A 17,288-nucleotide genomic window follows, 5' to 3' on the forward strand; every position below is an offset into this window, starting at 1 on the left:
TAAATATTATTTTGCCACAGGCATGAGGTATTTCGTACTGAATGCACCTGTTCTCACACACAGCCCTAAGCAAAATCACTTAGTGGTGAAAATCCTTCTTGCCACAGGGAGTGATAGTAGAAACTCTGGAAAGATGTGTGGCTTGCTTTTAGTGGATCACATGCCGTGTAGTTTTTGAGTTGGCTGTGAAAGCATAGCCCATGCTGTTCCAGATCTTTCTCTTGTTCAAATTATAACCTGACTTTTATGGTTTCTTGCAGGCCAGCCCTCCAGATCTCTATATTGAAAGATTTAACGTAGCTCTTGGACAATATATGGGAGCATTGCAGAGCATTGTGCCTCTTTTCATATATATGGTAAGTTTTCTAAAAGTATGTTCAAATAATTTATGTCCATGCACAAGATTGTGACTAAAAGCTGAAAGGAGTAAAATGCACTCTACCAATTTTTCTTGCAGCTTTTACCATTCAGGCCTTGTTTTTCTACCTGTATAGCAGTTCTGATAAAGATGTGTGGGAAGAAGAAGGGAAGCTATGCTGCTTAATGCAGACTTCTGGAATTGATTTTCTGCCATAGTATTGTATTATTGGAAATAGGAGGAATTACTTTTATTTTGACTTGAAAGCAGCCTTACCAAATAGGCCATTATTTATATTTTTTTTTATATGGTCTATTGACTTGTCATGTATTGGCTTGGTAGTTTGGGCTGGTTATAAGGATGATTTTATTGCTTTTAAATTGCACTAATTAAGACAAGATGGACTTCTTGTGCCTGAAAGAAATATCTCTTTCAAATGTTTGTATTGGTTGGTAAAGCAATTCTGACTGCTGACTGGGCATGGGCAAACTTTCATAGTTCTGTCAGGCATGCTTGCAGAGGTTCAGGAGGCATTGACTGTAACTGTTGTGCAGATTGTGTACTTTATGATGTCTTCTATATCTCTGAAAAAGTCTGTAATATGCATAACTTTAGTCAAAATGCCAAGTTTCTTGTTGCTTTTTTTAATGGTAAAGAATAATTAAAGCTTGCCTTCCTCCCAGAAATTATCCTTACATTGATTTGCTTAGAAATAAATTTTTTAGCAAAGAAATGCATTAAAAAAACAAATTGCTTTATATTTCATAACATTGCTTCAAACTCCTCAGAAGTAATTTTCGTTGGTAGCATCCCAATGTTTGGGAAACAAAGACCTACATTGTAGTGGGTGTACCTGAAACAGAATAGTTTGCTATAGTCTTTCGGCATAGGTTCACCATGTAGATTTGTTGCACTACAAGAGGAAATTGTCTTTCTTGAACTAGGTTTCTTCTGATCTACTCTTCTCCTAGTTCATACAAAATGAAATCCTGTTTCTACAGCACCACGTGTAAGCCACGGAGTGTGTTCATGGTGATAACTCTTGTTTTTCTTGCAGTTCTTGTCATGATTTAATATCACAATCTGCTTACAAATGGAGATAAGCTGCTCAGGTTTGTACTTTATTGAATGCTTAGATCTGTCTCAGAGGCTCTTCAATCAGAGGTCAAAATCTTCAAAATTAAGACTGCAGTACCTGTAGCATCCGATTATGTTCATGGTAGACACAGACTGTCTTTATCATGCCTATATAAATAGGCTAGTTATAATTGAATAGATTTCCATATCCTTCTTTGTACACCTTAATTTTTACAGTTTGAGTCTAACTGATAGGTGAACATAGACAAAATCATTAAAGAGTAATAAATCTCTAAAATGATTACTTGCATAGTAATTGTAATATAGAATGTTTAAAAAAAAGTCCACAGTTGATATTTTAAAGGAGCAATATCTTTGAAGCAAGAGTAGAGATTTATTCAGGCAGTAAAACTCTGTTCCTGCAAATGAGAATAGACCTGAGAGCAACTTCTGTGCTTGTTCCTCTATCTGCCAAATGCAGTGCTGTTGTATCAATTATTTAGTTGTTTTGAAGGATAATATCAAGTTAAGACTCATTGTTCCCTGATATCTCAATCAGTTGCACATGATGTGGAAGATGCTGCTAGAAAAGTCAGGATGGAAAACATTCTCTTCTTAGTTTGTGTATATTGGGAGGTATTTATATGTACAGCCTCTTCTGCAGTCTTAAATTATTGCATCTCATTGCGTTTTCTGTCATGCAGCAGCAGTGTCCTTTATTTAGACAAGAAAATAAGATTACGAAACAATTGCAGGAGCTGAAAGCCTAGTTATTCTCCAGTATGAATTACAGCTTTGCAGTTGGTTTAATAGGTACTTCCAAGGAGCATTTAATAGAAGTGGACTAAGTTGTTGGATTCTGCCTTTTTGTTCACAGTGCCACTGCTTTACTTTTTTGATAGCGATGTAATTGTTTTAATCAGGAGTTTCTGAAGTTGCTGATTTGCACTAATAAGCTTTGTTCTAAAGAGATGGTTATATTAATGCTTAGGAAAACTTCAGACATGCATTTACATGTTTAAAAATCTAGGAAGCTAAGGAAAATATGAAGGTTTTTAATACAACTGGAATGTGTTTTTGTCTTTTGTTGGCCACAAGAGATGTAATTAGCCTTAGGGCTCAGTGCTGTGCATTTGAAATCTACAGCAGTAATTCTCTTTGCTGGTCTGTACCAAACCATATTCTTGTGTGAATGGTGGAAACACAGGACGGGAGTTTTCTTAGCGTGCTTTTATGTGGTGACCAAGCCCTTGGGTGACAATTAAGAGGGCTGACTTTGCAACTGGGGAATTGTTCATTCTTTCTTTGCTAGGAACATTAGTGGTTTTCTTCTTCTAATGATGTTGCTACATCCGTTGCTACGTCGAACTTTTCAGGAAAGCATGGAGAACTAACTAAATCACTGTTCTGACTCTAAATTCAGTGGGTTTAATCTCCTTCAGAAATTCTGGTACAGAAATGCAGATGAAGCAAATGAAGCTAGAAGTCGGCTTAGCACAAAGATCTTTATGTCCAAGGATAATACCCAGTAAATAATTGGATTCTGTATGATGAATAAGTCTAAATGAAGTTATTCTAGATGCTTGCAGCCCTTGCATGTGACAGTACACTGCACACATTAATGAATAAAGATATGTATTCAAAGAAAAATTAAAATCAGTGCTTAGAAGATAAGTTCTTGCTGGCTAATTATAGTTATGTAGATAAAAATCTATTATTTTGTGGTATGAGGTGGGCCTAATTCTTGTGAACCCTGTGGATTTGAATTAGTTGAGATTAGAACCTTATTTATCATTTGTCTCTAAAACGTTGTTCTTACTGGGTGGCTTTGCACTTGCTTATTAGCTGGGGGCATCTTGTGCGTGTATACATGAAGAGATGTTTGTATACATACATGAATGAGGTAATAAACACCTATGTACTGTTGGTTTTTTCTTTCTGAAGAGTGTTTTGCTCTCCTGTTAATGATTTCAACAGAATTGTGTCTTCTAATGTTAGTCAGGATGGTTTCTAGAAGAAATGCTTGCATTGTATCTGTGTTTCTCAGGTGCTAGTATCTATTTACTATTTATTTATCTGTCTGCTAAATCACTTTTCAATAAATACTGGTAGAGCCAAAGTAGTGACATCTTATGTGAAAGGTGTTCCTGGTTTTCCACTAACAAGAATGAGACACTTATTCTGCTATCTCCTTTCAGCACTCTGGGCTGGAAATGAAGTACTTGCTCTAGGTTTTTCAAGTGTTGCATAAGAAAATAGCATCACTTTTTTTGCATGTCTTTGTCAGCTGCATTTGTAATGTAAGACAGCTTTGAGGCTGTGAAAATAAAGAAGGTAGCATCTCCTCTGTCGGCTCTTAGGAGAATGTGGTTAGCTTGACATTGCCCTGTGTTGGTTGAGGTCACTGTGTGTTGTAGAGGAGCCTTAAGAAATCAAACTGATAGAAGGCTGAAGTACAGTGTGTAGGTTGGTACTTCCTAGTAGTAGAGCTGCTTCTGTTACTGTGAATTTCTGTTGCTGTTAATGACAGTTAACCATCGGTGGAAAAAAGCAGTATTGTGTAAGTGTTCTACTGTGTACCTTAAGATTAAGTTGATTTTCTAGTAGCATGGCTGCATAATACTATGCAGGTTGTCCAGATGAGTTCAGTTGGCCTATTTCCAAGTTAGTATTGAAGTGATAGGAGATTTTTTCATGGAACAGCTATGCTTTTGGGTGTTTAATGCCCACGCATAAAATACAGTCAGGGTATCTTGCTATGAATTGCAGTTTTGGAACTGGGGAGTAATGCCAAGTGGTACACTGGGTTTAAGGTCCCTCGGGGAAATCACGAGTAGAATTTTTTCTGAGGGCAGAGGAGACAAATTTATTAATGCTGAGTGGGTCAAGATAATTGAATCCTAAAATTTTTAATGTAATTTAGTTTAATACAGGTTTGTATATATCACTTAATTTCACAGTACATTAATTTTGAGTATCTGTCTTCTGAGATTATCAATGAACCTCAGGAGTGAATAGCTCTACTGGTAATTTATTACTATAATATACCTATTTTAATGGCTTAATCACAGTTAGGTATTTTAAATGTGATATCCAGCCTTATTTTACTATTTATGGTGTTTATGATGTTCTAAAACACTGGGTTTTTTTTTCTACAGATTCTCATGTGGATCAATATGTAGATGTATCTGTAGATGCATTTAAAAACCAAGCATCTGTAGATATTTGACTTTATTAATGCTGTAGTACCAAATGCAGACTCAATTTTAAATACATGTCTTTTTGTTGTACAGGGCTGTTCTATGCAATATAAAAGTGGGCACCAAGGAAGCATTTTGCGGGTTAAATATTCTACAGTTTTAAAAATATAAACTATTTTATTCAGGATTAAAAAGGTTTTTATTTCCTATTATGAAAACCAACCACTAATATTTCTGTCTTATTTTCCAGAATAAATTTTACATAGAAACCAAGCTTAACAGAGACTTAAAAGATGACCTTATAAAGCTGTTTACGGAACATGTTGCAGAAAAGCACATTTACAACCTAATGCGTAAGTACCCTTAGTGGCTTTTTCTTGTAATGGGAGTCTGGAAAACTGCAGTGCTTTCAGATATTGCAGAAATCCACAGCAAACAGAAAATGGCAGATGGTTAAGAAGGCTCAAATACAAATTCCATTTGAAGGCATAGGAAGGAATGTTGTTTCTTCTGTGTTAATTTTCAACCATAAATGAAAAACAAGTGTATTAAAATTAGGTTTTTGTTACAAAATTTGTGATTTCTTATATACCACATCAAGGGGTACAAGTCAACAGTTATTTTAAAATGTTTTTGTGTATGAAGTAATGATTGGTCTGGTATTTACCTTGAAGCAATTGGTGTGTGTATGCTGCATCCAGATGATGAGTGGCAAGGGTTGGGTTTTCTTTCTGATTTCTCCTGGTTAGTAATGCCTGTCTCCTTTGACTGAAGGGTTTGAGGTACACCAGAATAGTGGGAGATCATCAGTTTAATTTCATCATTTTCTTGCCGTCTGGAAAAGTCTGTGATGTAAAGCTTTTAGGCATCAGATCAGCTAGGAAATGTGAGGTCAGTGAGGAAGGTCCATCCATCACCTAACATTGTATTTTGGGCCAAAGGCATTTACTGAAGTGTGGTATGATGATTCCTCCAAGGAAATCATGGAAAATTCAACTGCTGTTAGATTTAAGTGTGTGCATGTTTCAGGCAATGAAAATATGAATGTGATTTTTTTTTTTTTCCAATGAGAAAGTAAAGGTCATGCTTTGAATCAAATCTTCAGGATGTAAGTACTGTCAAATTTGTTGCTGTGTAGTTTTCTGTGAATTGATGTAGGAGAATTAAATAGAAGCTACAGATAATGCATTGCAATGAAAGGAGGGAAAAAAAAGCTCTTCCCTTGCTCTGTGGTAGTTACAGAATTGAAATGGAAGGAAAACACTGAAATCATCTGCCACCTGTCTGGCTGCTCTATATGGAGAGTGTTGTTTATGAATACCTTTCTTGGATTTCATTTCAGTCTACTTTCAGCTTAGCAAAGCAAGTCATTTCATTACTGTTTTACTCCTAAGACTTGCATAAACTCTTAACTGATCTGACTGGTTAAACCTTGAGTAGTGGGATCTTTAAATTCAGATAAAGTATGCAAAATAAAATTCCAAACTTATGAACAAATTTTGAAGAAATAACTGAATATGCACAGTATGTGTAATACTGTTGAGGTACAGAGGAAATTCTAGTGTTATATTTTCTCAACTGTTGTAGATTGCTGATTTTCATACCAGAAAGATTGATATTTCCTTAATGTTCAGAAATATGACAGGTCTGAAAATAGGATGTGTATATGGGCTGTGTGACTTTAAAACATCACTTTCAATGTGTGATACTGTTTTTTCTAAAGTTTTATACAGATTTGGTTCAATAGGGAAATGTTGGTGTGTTATGAAGGAAGAAAACAACATTTTGAGCAGGCATACATAAATCAAATTCTATGATTTGTGATCTGTACTGAAAAAATTGAGTTCTGGTTGTGCTCAGCATGAAGAAGTGAGTCCTCCAAGAAAGAAGAACCAAAACATTTGTTGAATCAGCTTGTGATTTAGACTCAAGGAATATAGTAACACCTGCTCTTGAATTTGTTGGTATGTTTTTCATGGGCAGGCATTTCTGTTTGTAGTGCCTTCTTATTCCATCAGAGCCTGGCAGCTGGCTCTTCCATCCAAGGCTATGTTTGGGAGGCGACTGTAGGGAAACTGCAGTTCCATCTACAATTTCCTTCTCTATTTCAAATTAAAAGAGAGAAAAAGAAGTGTCAGGAAGTGAGTGTAACATACATGTGTTTCTCAGTGTTTGATACTGCTCAGGCTGCGAGGGGCTCCTAGTCCTCGTGCTGTGGTTGGAAGCAGGAGGATGCAGAAGGGGCTTCTGACAGAATGGAGAGTGTGTCTGAGAGCTTAGTTGCAGGAAATAAAATACCTCTTATTAGGTAAGAATTCTTTATTTGCAGAAAAAAATGCAGCGTATGTGGACAAGATCTTGCCTGCAAAGCTTGGGCTTCATAGCACTTCTGAGCTAATTTACAATTTATGTAAATTACATGAAAACATGGTTGTGTTTTTGTGAAGTATATTTACACTGGCAGTTGTTTATCAAGTCAGTGCTTTTCAAATTAAAGTGATGCATACAAACTACGTGAAAATAACCTGGTGATTTTCCTTATGAGGCCTAAAGCTGGCTCTTGCTGATAAGGGTGCTTTATAAAATGGCTTAGGAGAAGTTGTCATGTGCAGAACTACTGAAGTGAATGTAACAGAGATACAGCATCTTATTTACAAGAAGCCTCAGAAGTAAATAATGCAGAGGATACCTACTTGTCAGTCGAAGAATGTTGCCTTTATTCATTCTGGGTTCCTGCAGTCGTTGTCACCTCTGGTGGCTTTCTTGGGTTGTAATTGCAGTGTCCTGGAAAACACCCTGAATTGTGTCTTTAAAAAAAAAAAAAAGGTCATTACTGAGGTCTTTAAATGTCTTCAGTTGTGGAAGTGGCTAACAGCTCCTCATGCTCCCCAATTTTACTACTACAAATAGGTAAAAATCAGTGGGGGGGGAGGGTGGTTTTAACTAATTGCTGTGTTATTTCCTTGTAAGAGTTTTGTGAGCTTGATACCAAAAGCAAGGTTGCTCTATAGTAGCTCTTTTTGTTTGTTCCATTTGCAGTGTACTGTTGTTTCTGCTTGGTGGATAGATCAGTTGCTTTTAATTACCCCTGTTCTCCTTAGAGAAGCTAAACAAAGGGAGATTTGGGCTGGAATCCTGCTGTGGAAGTTGACAAGGTCCCAGCTTCTCAGTGTTGAGAGGAAAAGAAATAGTAGCTTAAACAAGTCAGAGAGAAGAAAGTAGCTTTAGAAAGATCTGTCACTTGGATTCAGTGAAGGTGAAGGGATTTTGCTGTTTCATCTCTTTATTTTTTGGTTGTGAAGATGTACTTCAAGAGAGAGGTAATTTGTTACAAAAGATTCTTCCTTTAAAGTGGCAGGAAAGGTATTTCCTGTGTGGGTGGTTTCTGCAAGATACTGGGAAAGCTGACCTGAAATCTGAAGAGGGCTGCTACCAGCTTCTGGTGATGTGCTTATGAAGTCTGCTTTTTGGTTGCAGCAGGTACAAATGTAATAGAAAATGACAGAAAATGAAGCTATGGCTGTTGTTCTCTGCTGCAATTATCAGTGTCTGTGTTTGCCTTGCAGAGATGTGTGTGTTGTGTAGGCTGTGGTTAAGCAGGAAAGGTGTGCTGGCGTGTACAGCCCTACGTTGCTAGCAACTGATTCTTATTGACCTCCAGAGACACCATAATGGCAATGAAGCAAGGGACCATCATCTCTGGCTGCTTACTGCTATGGCATAACTTTAGCAACAGCATTCCAAATCAGACTTTCCTTTGTGAATACTCCAGAAGAACGGTAGTGCAAAAGGTTGAGAGAAAGACTTCGAGCCAGGTTTGTAGCCTGACAGTACAGCTGTGACACATAACATGGGTTTCAGGTTGGTTTTTCCTTTACTCCCCATGCTTCACTCTTTGGTAGTTGGATAAGAAGATGCAGGTTGACTTCTTCCCTCCTTAGGCTGGTGTTCATTTTTTCTCCATTCTAACATTGATCTCAACCTGCTTAAGAGAAGCAGCTAATCATCATCTTGACTCTCAGACAGCAGAGAGAATCCCCTGGGAGGAGAGAAGCACTCTACTTTTCTGTTTTTTTTTTTTGTTTTTTTTTTTTTTCTTTTCCAGAAAGCATTGCCCACAGCCTTTTTATATGCTGTGTGGACTTACTCTGAAGAAGTCTTTCACTGTTTAAGCTACATCTGCATCATCAGGTGATGATCTAGAGTGTAAACAGCCAATATTCTGCTGTTGAAAACCTGGTGTTGGTTCATGTTTATGTGCGTTTTGGGAAGTTTTTACTTCACACTTGGTTATGTCTTCTCCCGTGGATGCAGTGTTATTTGAGGGTGTGAGCACAACTGGTTTAAGTTTACACCAAAAGAATTGCTGTGCTCCAGAGCACCTCTGTCACATGAAGCACAGCGCAGTAAATGATGATCAGCGAGTTTGCTTCGAAAGTATGTTTCTAATCTGAACTAAACCATGAATGTAGAATGGGCCCTTAAGCATTTGAAATCACTGTATTTTTCTTTCAGAGAGACACAGCAACAGCTGTAATGGCAGAAGCAGTGTGGTGCAATAAGGAAAAGGTGCAGCTCCGTTGCTGAGACGCTTTCCTTCTGTAACACTGCATGTTGCTCTGCCCTGTGACACTGCTTTCCTTTTCCTTTGTGTGCAAAAATCAATAGCAAAAGAGAATCTGCACAACTTCACCATCTTCATACAATTGTCTTGTTGTTTTTTTTTTTTAAGTTTGATATGAAAAATAAATGGTAGATTTATTAAAAGGAAACTTCAAAAAAAAAAAAAAAAGGGGGAGAATAAGTCTCTTGTGGTGAGACTTGCTGTGTCTGAAGACTCAGAGTGGGTGTCTCGATAGGTTAAATGAGATGAGAAGATTCCTTTCTAAGGGTCTTAAAAGTAAAGCAAGGTAACACAGTACAAGGAAAAAACACTGACCCTTTCCAGTGTGTTTGATAGTACATTTTATGGGAGTTGCAGTGTTTCTGTTGTATGAAACTGAAGGTCCTTCTCAAAATGTGTTGGCAAGTTCTTTGCTGGAGGTCACAGAACTGTGATTTGGTTTGCAGTGTTTAATTTCTAGGCTAAGATATGTAGGCAAGCAGTATCATCCTATCACCTCAATTTCAAATTTCGATTCTAAACCATAAAACAGTATTTGTTTTATTCAGAGGCAAACTATTTTTGAGTTCTTATTAAAAATCTCATGCTCTTCTTCCCAAATATTGGAAGACACAGGTGATTGCTAATGGCCACCAATTGCAGTTATGTTCTTTTCTAATGCTGGGGCATTGCTATTGCAGGATAGTCAGCCATTCCTTCTTTAAGACATTGAACTGACACATTTATGTCAGTCTGTTCTTATACCTCAGAGGGTACTTCTGCACTCACAATACTCAACAATACTCAACAATAGTTTGTTCAGCAACCAGTATTCTTTGTACTTTGTGCTCCACAGACCTGATGGAATAATCAAGAGCAACACCCACCAGTTTAAGAGTGGTAACAGCAGTGTTGAAATGGTCGTTGTGATTTGGCAGGGCTCAGTAACTGTAGAGTAACCATACTGCTAGCAGTGCTGTTAGCAGGTACTGTGCACTCATTCTCTAAACAACACTTGAACTACTCACAAATTTTGTCAGTGAAGTAAACTTTTAATTAAAAAACAAAGTTCCTTTGGAAAGTTGCAGCTGTTCCTTATTTTTCTTGTTTCATGTTGCAGCACCACAAAGCAAGGAAATTTTCTAATCAGAAATGTTATTCCCAAGTAATGACTGTTGTTTAACCTGGCTCACTGTAAGGGAATAACAAAAATGTTCCCATTTGATAAACCTTCATAAAACTGTAAACATAAAAAAACCTCTTCCCCAGTTCCTGAATTCTCAAAGTCCATATTTTTCCATTTACAGCTTTGTTTTTCATACTTACTTTTTATTAGCACTGAATATTTTCCATGTGATTAAGACTTGAAAGCTTTAGATTGTAGCATTTTTTATTAGATATTCAATAAAGCTTTTGGGCTATACCATGAATACTTTAAAGTAATCTGTGGTCTCATTAGAATGCCTAGTGGCAAATGCTTAGTAATAGATCCAGCTTCTTCATGTTTTTCTCTAACTTAGTTTTAGCTTATTTCAGGCTTCTGAAGAATTTAAATGACCAAAAACTATTTTGATTTAATTTCAGAAAATACAAAGGCAGTATCATGAGAGTTAAGCCAGAAGGAGGGTTGCTTTCATGCTGGAGGCTTTTAAAGACCTAAATCAGCGATTAATGTGTACAAATATATTAATACTGAAGAGATGATAATGCTCTAATATTATTATAAGGGCACGTGACAATGCCCTTAATAGCAGGTTGTAGTATTTGGTTACCCCTGAGGGGGTCTGACAGTTGGACTCTTATCTTTGTGGTCCCTTCCAAGTGAGCTGTTGTATTCAATTATACATGGGTTAAAGTAATGAACAAGTAATACATGCTCAAGCTTCATTAGTTAATTTAATAGCAAAATAGGCAGCAGGCTTGTGAAACAAAACCAAAAATCCAGTCAACCAATAACAAAACAATCTAACAATCCACATTTTGTGGACTCTGTTCATAGCAGTTCTGTTCTGTTTGGTGGGATGCTTTGCATGGACTGGGTTTGAGAGTAAGGACTGAGATTTGAATCCAAGGTGAATGTGACATTGTGAAGGAGAAGAAGGGTGTTTGGGATCAGATGGATCCACTTGGATTCAGCTGAGAGAAGTAATTTGTTATACTGTTGAGTTGACTGTGTGAGAACTGATGAGATTTTGAAAGGGCAAAAGTGCTAGTAAGCTTTGTTTAAACTGCATTGGCAGTAACTCCTTTCTGTTGCTCTGCGTCTCTGTATTTCTCACTGATTTCTCAGAGCAGTGGGAGGGCTCTAACTCTGGGAATATCTGTTACTATTCTGCAGTGTACTGTAAATATTGTATACATTACTAAATTTAAGTACTAAATAGTATACTTTGCTTGATGGAGTAAGAACCTCATTAATATACTTATTTTGTAGCTTAGTTAGGCACTCAGTTCTGTTCCTGTTAAGAATTTATAATTTTTAGGGCACTGTTGAGTAATTACAACTTTGAACACGTCTACCTAAGTCAGACTTAAGCACAATTCATTAGCATATCTTATTAGTGGAAGTTCTAAAGATCTTGTGAGCTAACATACAAAGCCGCACTGTTTTACTAGAAAAATCACATCTGCCAAGCAAAATTAGTATTTTGAAGTAATGTTGAAGGACATAGAGATTTTTTTTCTGAGTGGTTAACTTAGCTTTTTGTAAGTAAATCTTGAACTGCATACAGTTAAGTATGAACTTGCAATGTATCATCTACTACTCATTTAATCCTTGGGTCCTTGGTCTTGCCCCAGGTGCCCCTTGTAATTACAAAGTAACTTGAACCTTTGTTAAGGAACAGGCTGTGTGAGCACTGCTATGAGGGGTGGAGAAACTTGGTCACTGCGGAGTCAGTGAAGGGCTGTGGGATCAGTGACAAAAATCCCAAGGCCCTTACGGGTATTGGCTTCCCTCAGGTTAGCGGTGTTCCAAAGCATCTCATATCTCTCCCTGTACTCAAAGCATTTCATCACGGGAACCCACACTCCACTTCTTTGATTCTGCTGCGAGTCATTTTCAAGACTGTTTGCAGGTTAATTAACTTCTTTACATGTTGGTTACTTAGTCTGTAAGATGCAGTATTAGTTCAAAGGTGCTGCGGAGGTGGTCAGATGGTATCATGGAGTCATTACTGCTGTCAATCACCCAAGGCTTTGCCTCGCCCTGCTCTGTGTGCGTGCCACCTCCTGGCACTGGGTCATAGAATCACAGGTTGGTTTAGGTTGGAAGGGACCTTAAAGACCATTGAGCTCCAACCTGGTGCTGTGAGCTGGTTCCCTCCCACCAGATCAGCTGCCCAGGGCCCCATCCAACCTGGCCTTGAGCACCTCCAGGGATGGAGAATCCCACTTCTCTGGGCAGCTGTGCCAGTGCCAAGGGTTGAAGGAGCCCATGCAGCTCCAGTGTTTTGGATTCTCTTTAACTGCTCCAAAAAGCAGGAGTGAAAGTCTTCATATCTGGAGATTTTTTTTTCTAAGGTCAGTATTGTAAAATAACAGTATAGCATTTTTGGGGTGACTGGCACAGCTGTTTCTGTTAGGTTTAAGTAGTTTTCTTAGGATGTAATACAGGAGTATACGGAGTATACATCCAAATGCTTCTACAGGAAAAATGAAGTTTTAATAAGAACTAAGTTCAAATAGGTGGCTGTTTCCTTTGAGGACATCTGATAACAAAAAGGACGCAGTTGCTGTATTTCTTTCAGACTAAAGTATGTGAGTAAAACCCTGCTTTTTAAATTAGGAAGATGGGTAATTATACTTCTCTTCATTTTATTTCAGCTTTACTTTTGGAAGCTCAGTCAACACCCTTTCAAATAACTCCATCAACCATGGCAAATATTGTGAAAGGCCTGTATACACTAAGACCAGGTAAAAAGAGAAATGCTTCAGTCTCTCAATGCTGTTGTTCTGATATATTTCACTAAATACATACGTTGCTGCTAGCTGTCTTCTATGTTTTTTACCATGCATGTGTGTTGTGTTCTGTCAGTCATAATGCTTTGTTACACTGTGTAAGGAGTCCAAGGACCCACTGGTTCTTGCTGCCCATCTCTGTGTCCTGCACTAAGTGAAATGGTAACCACCTAGGTACTAAAGTTTTGTGTTTTTTTTTTTTGTTTTGTTTTTTGTTAACCCAAATAACACAGCAACAAACACTCTGCTCTGAAGGCTGTAGGAAGATCTTTTTCTTGCATTCTGTAGCAATAAAGAAGTTTTTTTTGTTGATTAAGTTGATTATCACAGAGGTTTTGAAGGTGATGCATTAAAATAATGAGTTACTGACAGCAGCTTTTCAAAAGGTCAGATCTTTGATGTAAAAAGAATGACAGTTTCTTCTCTGAAGCCATTATTTGAATGGTATTGTTTTATGCAGGACCTTAAATTAGTTTCTGACTACATCACAGTCATCTTATGCAACAATAACTATATCTGTATAGGAGTGTGGATAGGAATATCTTACAGAAAAGCCCCTAATTCTGTAGTGCAGTGTTCAGTATTTATACAGACCAGAAACATAGTGGACCCTCTATTTACAAAATGCATGGATAAATCACTTTTAGTAAGCAAGATTTACCTTTATGACAACAGAGTTATTGTAACATTTTAAAAATGAAGAATATAATTTCAGTAAACTGCTCAGTACCACAGAAGAGTATATAAGTGTAAAAGTGACTTATTTTTAAAGCAGTCCCATGTGGTTCTGTTGTATTGCACTTAATAAGATAGATGTTGAGCTTGTGATTTCCTTACTATCCATTTCAGTTGGTTTCTGCCTTGCCTGTTAACTTCTCAGGCTAGCTTGGGCGGTATCACAGGCCTCATCACATTTTGAATAGTTGTCTTACATCTGCATGGCCGTACCTACAACTTGTGAAATTTCCTCTGCACAGCTGGGTAGGAAGAGCTGGGTAAAAGATGCTGTAGTCTTTGAGAGATGCAACAAGAACTGAATCTTGTTTTGATCATATGGTTGACACACAAAAAAATCCTACCATCTACTTGCAAGCATGTGAATATTTATTCTAAGGTTTTGGGTTTTTTAAATTCAAAGTACTAGAAGTTATTTCAGACATGGCAGAAGTCCATACCAGATCTGCTGGTAACTTCTAAAGAGTAGAATTTCACAAATGATCTCATCCATGTATTTTGTTGTTGTTTTCCTTCTTACAGAATGGGTACAGATGGCACCTGCTTTATTTTCTAAATTCATCCCGAACATTCTACCCCCTGCTGTAGAATCTGAGCTTCAGGAGTATGCTGCTCAAGACCAGAAACTTCAAAGAGAACTTATGCAGAATGGGTTTACTAGGTAACGATTGCTAGTCTTCTGTAGTAATTGTGATGGACAGTAAAGGTGAATACAAGTAAAACTACTGAAGGATTAATTTAAGAGTTAATAAAGAACCTTCAAAACTCAGTACCTAAAATACAGCCTAAACTTGCATGTGTTTTGAGGGCTACCAACCCTGCAGATGGGAGCCATAGCCAGAAGATTGGAAATCTTAAAGCATTTTCGTGTCCCCTTGTCCTTTGATTGTACTTCCAATGCACAATCAGGTTCTTTTTCAGGCTTTTATGTTGGTCATTTATTTTCTCTTAGCTGGTGTTTTTTTCCATGGTGCTCCTGAAAATGTCATTTAATGACTTCTCCTTATTCCGCTTCCAGAGCTATTTATACAGCTAAGGTATTTATTTTAAATGAGAATTTCCCTTCTGAGCCTTGAGCTGAGGTGGAGGGGTGAAACAGAAGATGAAACAGTGGAAATTTTTTCTTCTTGTTCAGTCTGAGCTGTGCCAGTTGCTTTATGCTTTCTATCAAACTGGTTTGGTGGAGGTCAGAATGGATATTGTCCACGTAAGGGGCAATGATTTGTCTTGTGATTTTACAAAATTGCACTAGCCTGTGCTTTGATGCAATTGCTCTTTTGGCATAGCTTGCTTTCAATTTAATAAATAAAAAGTGCAAAATACAACTTTGTAGTGGCATAACTGACAGCATTAAGTCTGAAAGTGTTTCGCAAAGTATTCTTTGTGGTGTTGTATTTTCAGGATGCTTGGTGTGTTCTACTAAGAATGAATGGGGCATAGAGTCTGTCATCATTAAGAGATAAAACTGAAGTGCAGTTGATATATTTGCTTCATAACATTTTGCATTGATATTTGATATGCATTTTGCCATGAAACGCATTTCAAGATGTAATATGCTGGTTACTTTCATAAATATAGCTGTATGTGTATGTATGTATTGAAGGGTTGTTTTTTTTGTAATGAAGGAGCATGTCAAGTCTGTTCTATTCTGAGTTCTTTGCTCTCCTCTAATTACATCAAAAAAATGAGGAATGCAGCACCACAAAGAGTCTTGAGCAGCGTTAATGACCTGCCAGGCTGCAGTTGGAATTGTCAGTTGATCAGCACCATTACGTGCTGTTGCTGCAAAAAGTGGGAACACAAACCAATCACTCAGTGGCATTTCTCTTGTGAACGACCTTAATCAAGGTATACTCAGCAAGTCTATCACCCTAGGACTGGCTTTAGAGGAAGAACACTTTGTATTATTAGAACTCCCAATTTCAACCAGTTTCCAGCAATTAAGTGTGGAATTATAACTACTGTGATGAAAACATGTTGCAGTCTCTATTCCTTATATAACAGATTCATCAGCAAGGCTATCATCATGGAAAACTTGGGAAAGCAGCAAGATTTTTCAGCTTTGAAGAGCTTGTGTGCATAAGAACAAAAGGAGGTTTAGAGGGAGATTGTGGGGTTTTCTTTTTTCTCCTTTTTTCCCTACATGGGTGCTAATATTGCTTTTGAGTTTTCAAGGAGGAATGATGTCAATCTGCATTTGTAGAACTCTGCAGTTGTTGCAATATTCTCCTTGGAGAGGGAGTGCTGTCAGCTTGAGCTGACATAAAGTCTGTTTGTTGGGTTTCCAGGCATGCCTTAGTGCCTTAGGTTGATAGGTGGAGATTTCTCAAAGTTTTAAAATTTCTCAGCCAAACCTTCTAGAACTAAAGAAAGCAACTTTATATGTGACTCGAGGAAAGTGCTCACATGCACCATGATATTTATCTACATTTTGTTAAAAAATACTATGAAATTGAACTATTTTTTACTGATTAAGTAAATAAAATTAGCTAATACTTATTGTAGTAATCTGAGAATCCTGAAGTCATTTTGTGTAACTCCTGTGTTTTTGTAGTTAGTTTCTATAAGTCCATAAGAAGTTGATTGTGCTGAGGAATTTTGTTATTGTTTTCATTTTGGCAAATAAACATACCTCTCTTGCTCCTCTTTTCTAGAGGTGACCAGTCACGGAAAAGAGCTGGAGAAGAGTTATCTTACAGTAAGTATGAATTTTCAACTCTGATGACATTACTGAGCTGGGTATAGTTCTTCCCAACAAATAAGAGTAGGGGATATTTACCTGTGTGTATTTCTGTACCTTCTGAACTATGCTGTTTGTACTTTATAACAAATCTTGTTTCCTTTTACAGTAGACTAGTAGGCTTTATAGGCAGCTTAAGAGGTGATAGTTATGGCTTTATTTGGCTTCAGTGAGAGTTGACTGTATTGCCCAACAGTCTTGTAAATATTTTGCCAGGAGATAATTTAGTCCCATATATTCTAGATTAAAGTATGGGGTCCTGATTGCTTATCATTAAACAGCCCTGGAATTTGGTAATAGTATCTATTTCTGATGCTGCTGTTAATTTCAGCCTGTTTTATTGCATTCTTTCCACTAAGATTCTTCATGTCCTTTCAGCAGAGCATGTTTGCTTCCTTTCTGACTGTAAAATGTTATACAGTTCTATTATGATTCTATGATTATGAACACTTACTACAAACTGAAATACATGAGTGTTTATCTAGTGTATCATCTTCAGGTTACACTGTTAATGTTTTGCAGGCACTGCTGTTTTTAGGGTGGTTAGGGAAGGCGGGCAAAGAACCTAACATGGAACCTTAATGTGGGAATATCTTCAACTTTATTTTTATGGTT

At 37.3% G+C, this 17,288-nt stretch overlaps 1 protein-coding gene across 1 annotated transcript in view; it reads left to right on the forward strand.

The window, feature by feature from the left end:
- The window catches only part of CACUL1 (CDK2 associated cullin domain 1), a 187,267-nt gene that overhangs the window by 18,391 nt on the left and 151,588 nt on the right, over positions 1 to 17,288 (forward strand). Inside the window, exons 4-8 of the mRNA XM_052677318.1 lie at positions 261 to 356; positions 4,886 to 4,988; positions 13,064 to 13,153; positions 14,456 to 14,594; positions 16,588 to 16,631. Of these exons, the coding sequence (XP_052533278.1) occupies positions 261 to 356; positions 4,886 to 4,988; positions 13,064 to 13,153; positions 14,456 to 14,594; positions 16,588 to 16,631 (472 nt within the window). The remainder of the gene's footprint in view (positions 1 to 260; positions 357 to 4,885; positions 4,989 to 13,063; positions 13,154 to 14,455; positions 14,595 to 16,587; positions 16,632 to 17,288) is intronic.

Source organism: Tympanuchus pallidicinctus, unplaced genomic scaffold (assembly GCF_026119805.1).
Source record: "Tympanuchus pallidicinctus isolate F22 unplaced genomic scaffold, pur_lepc_1.0 scaffold16, whole genome shotgun sequence".
Lineage (NCBI taxonomy): Eukaryota > Metazoa > Chordata > Aves > Galliformes > Phasianidae > Tympanuchus > Tympanuchus pallidicinctus.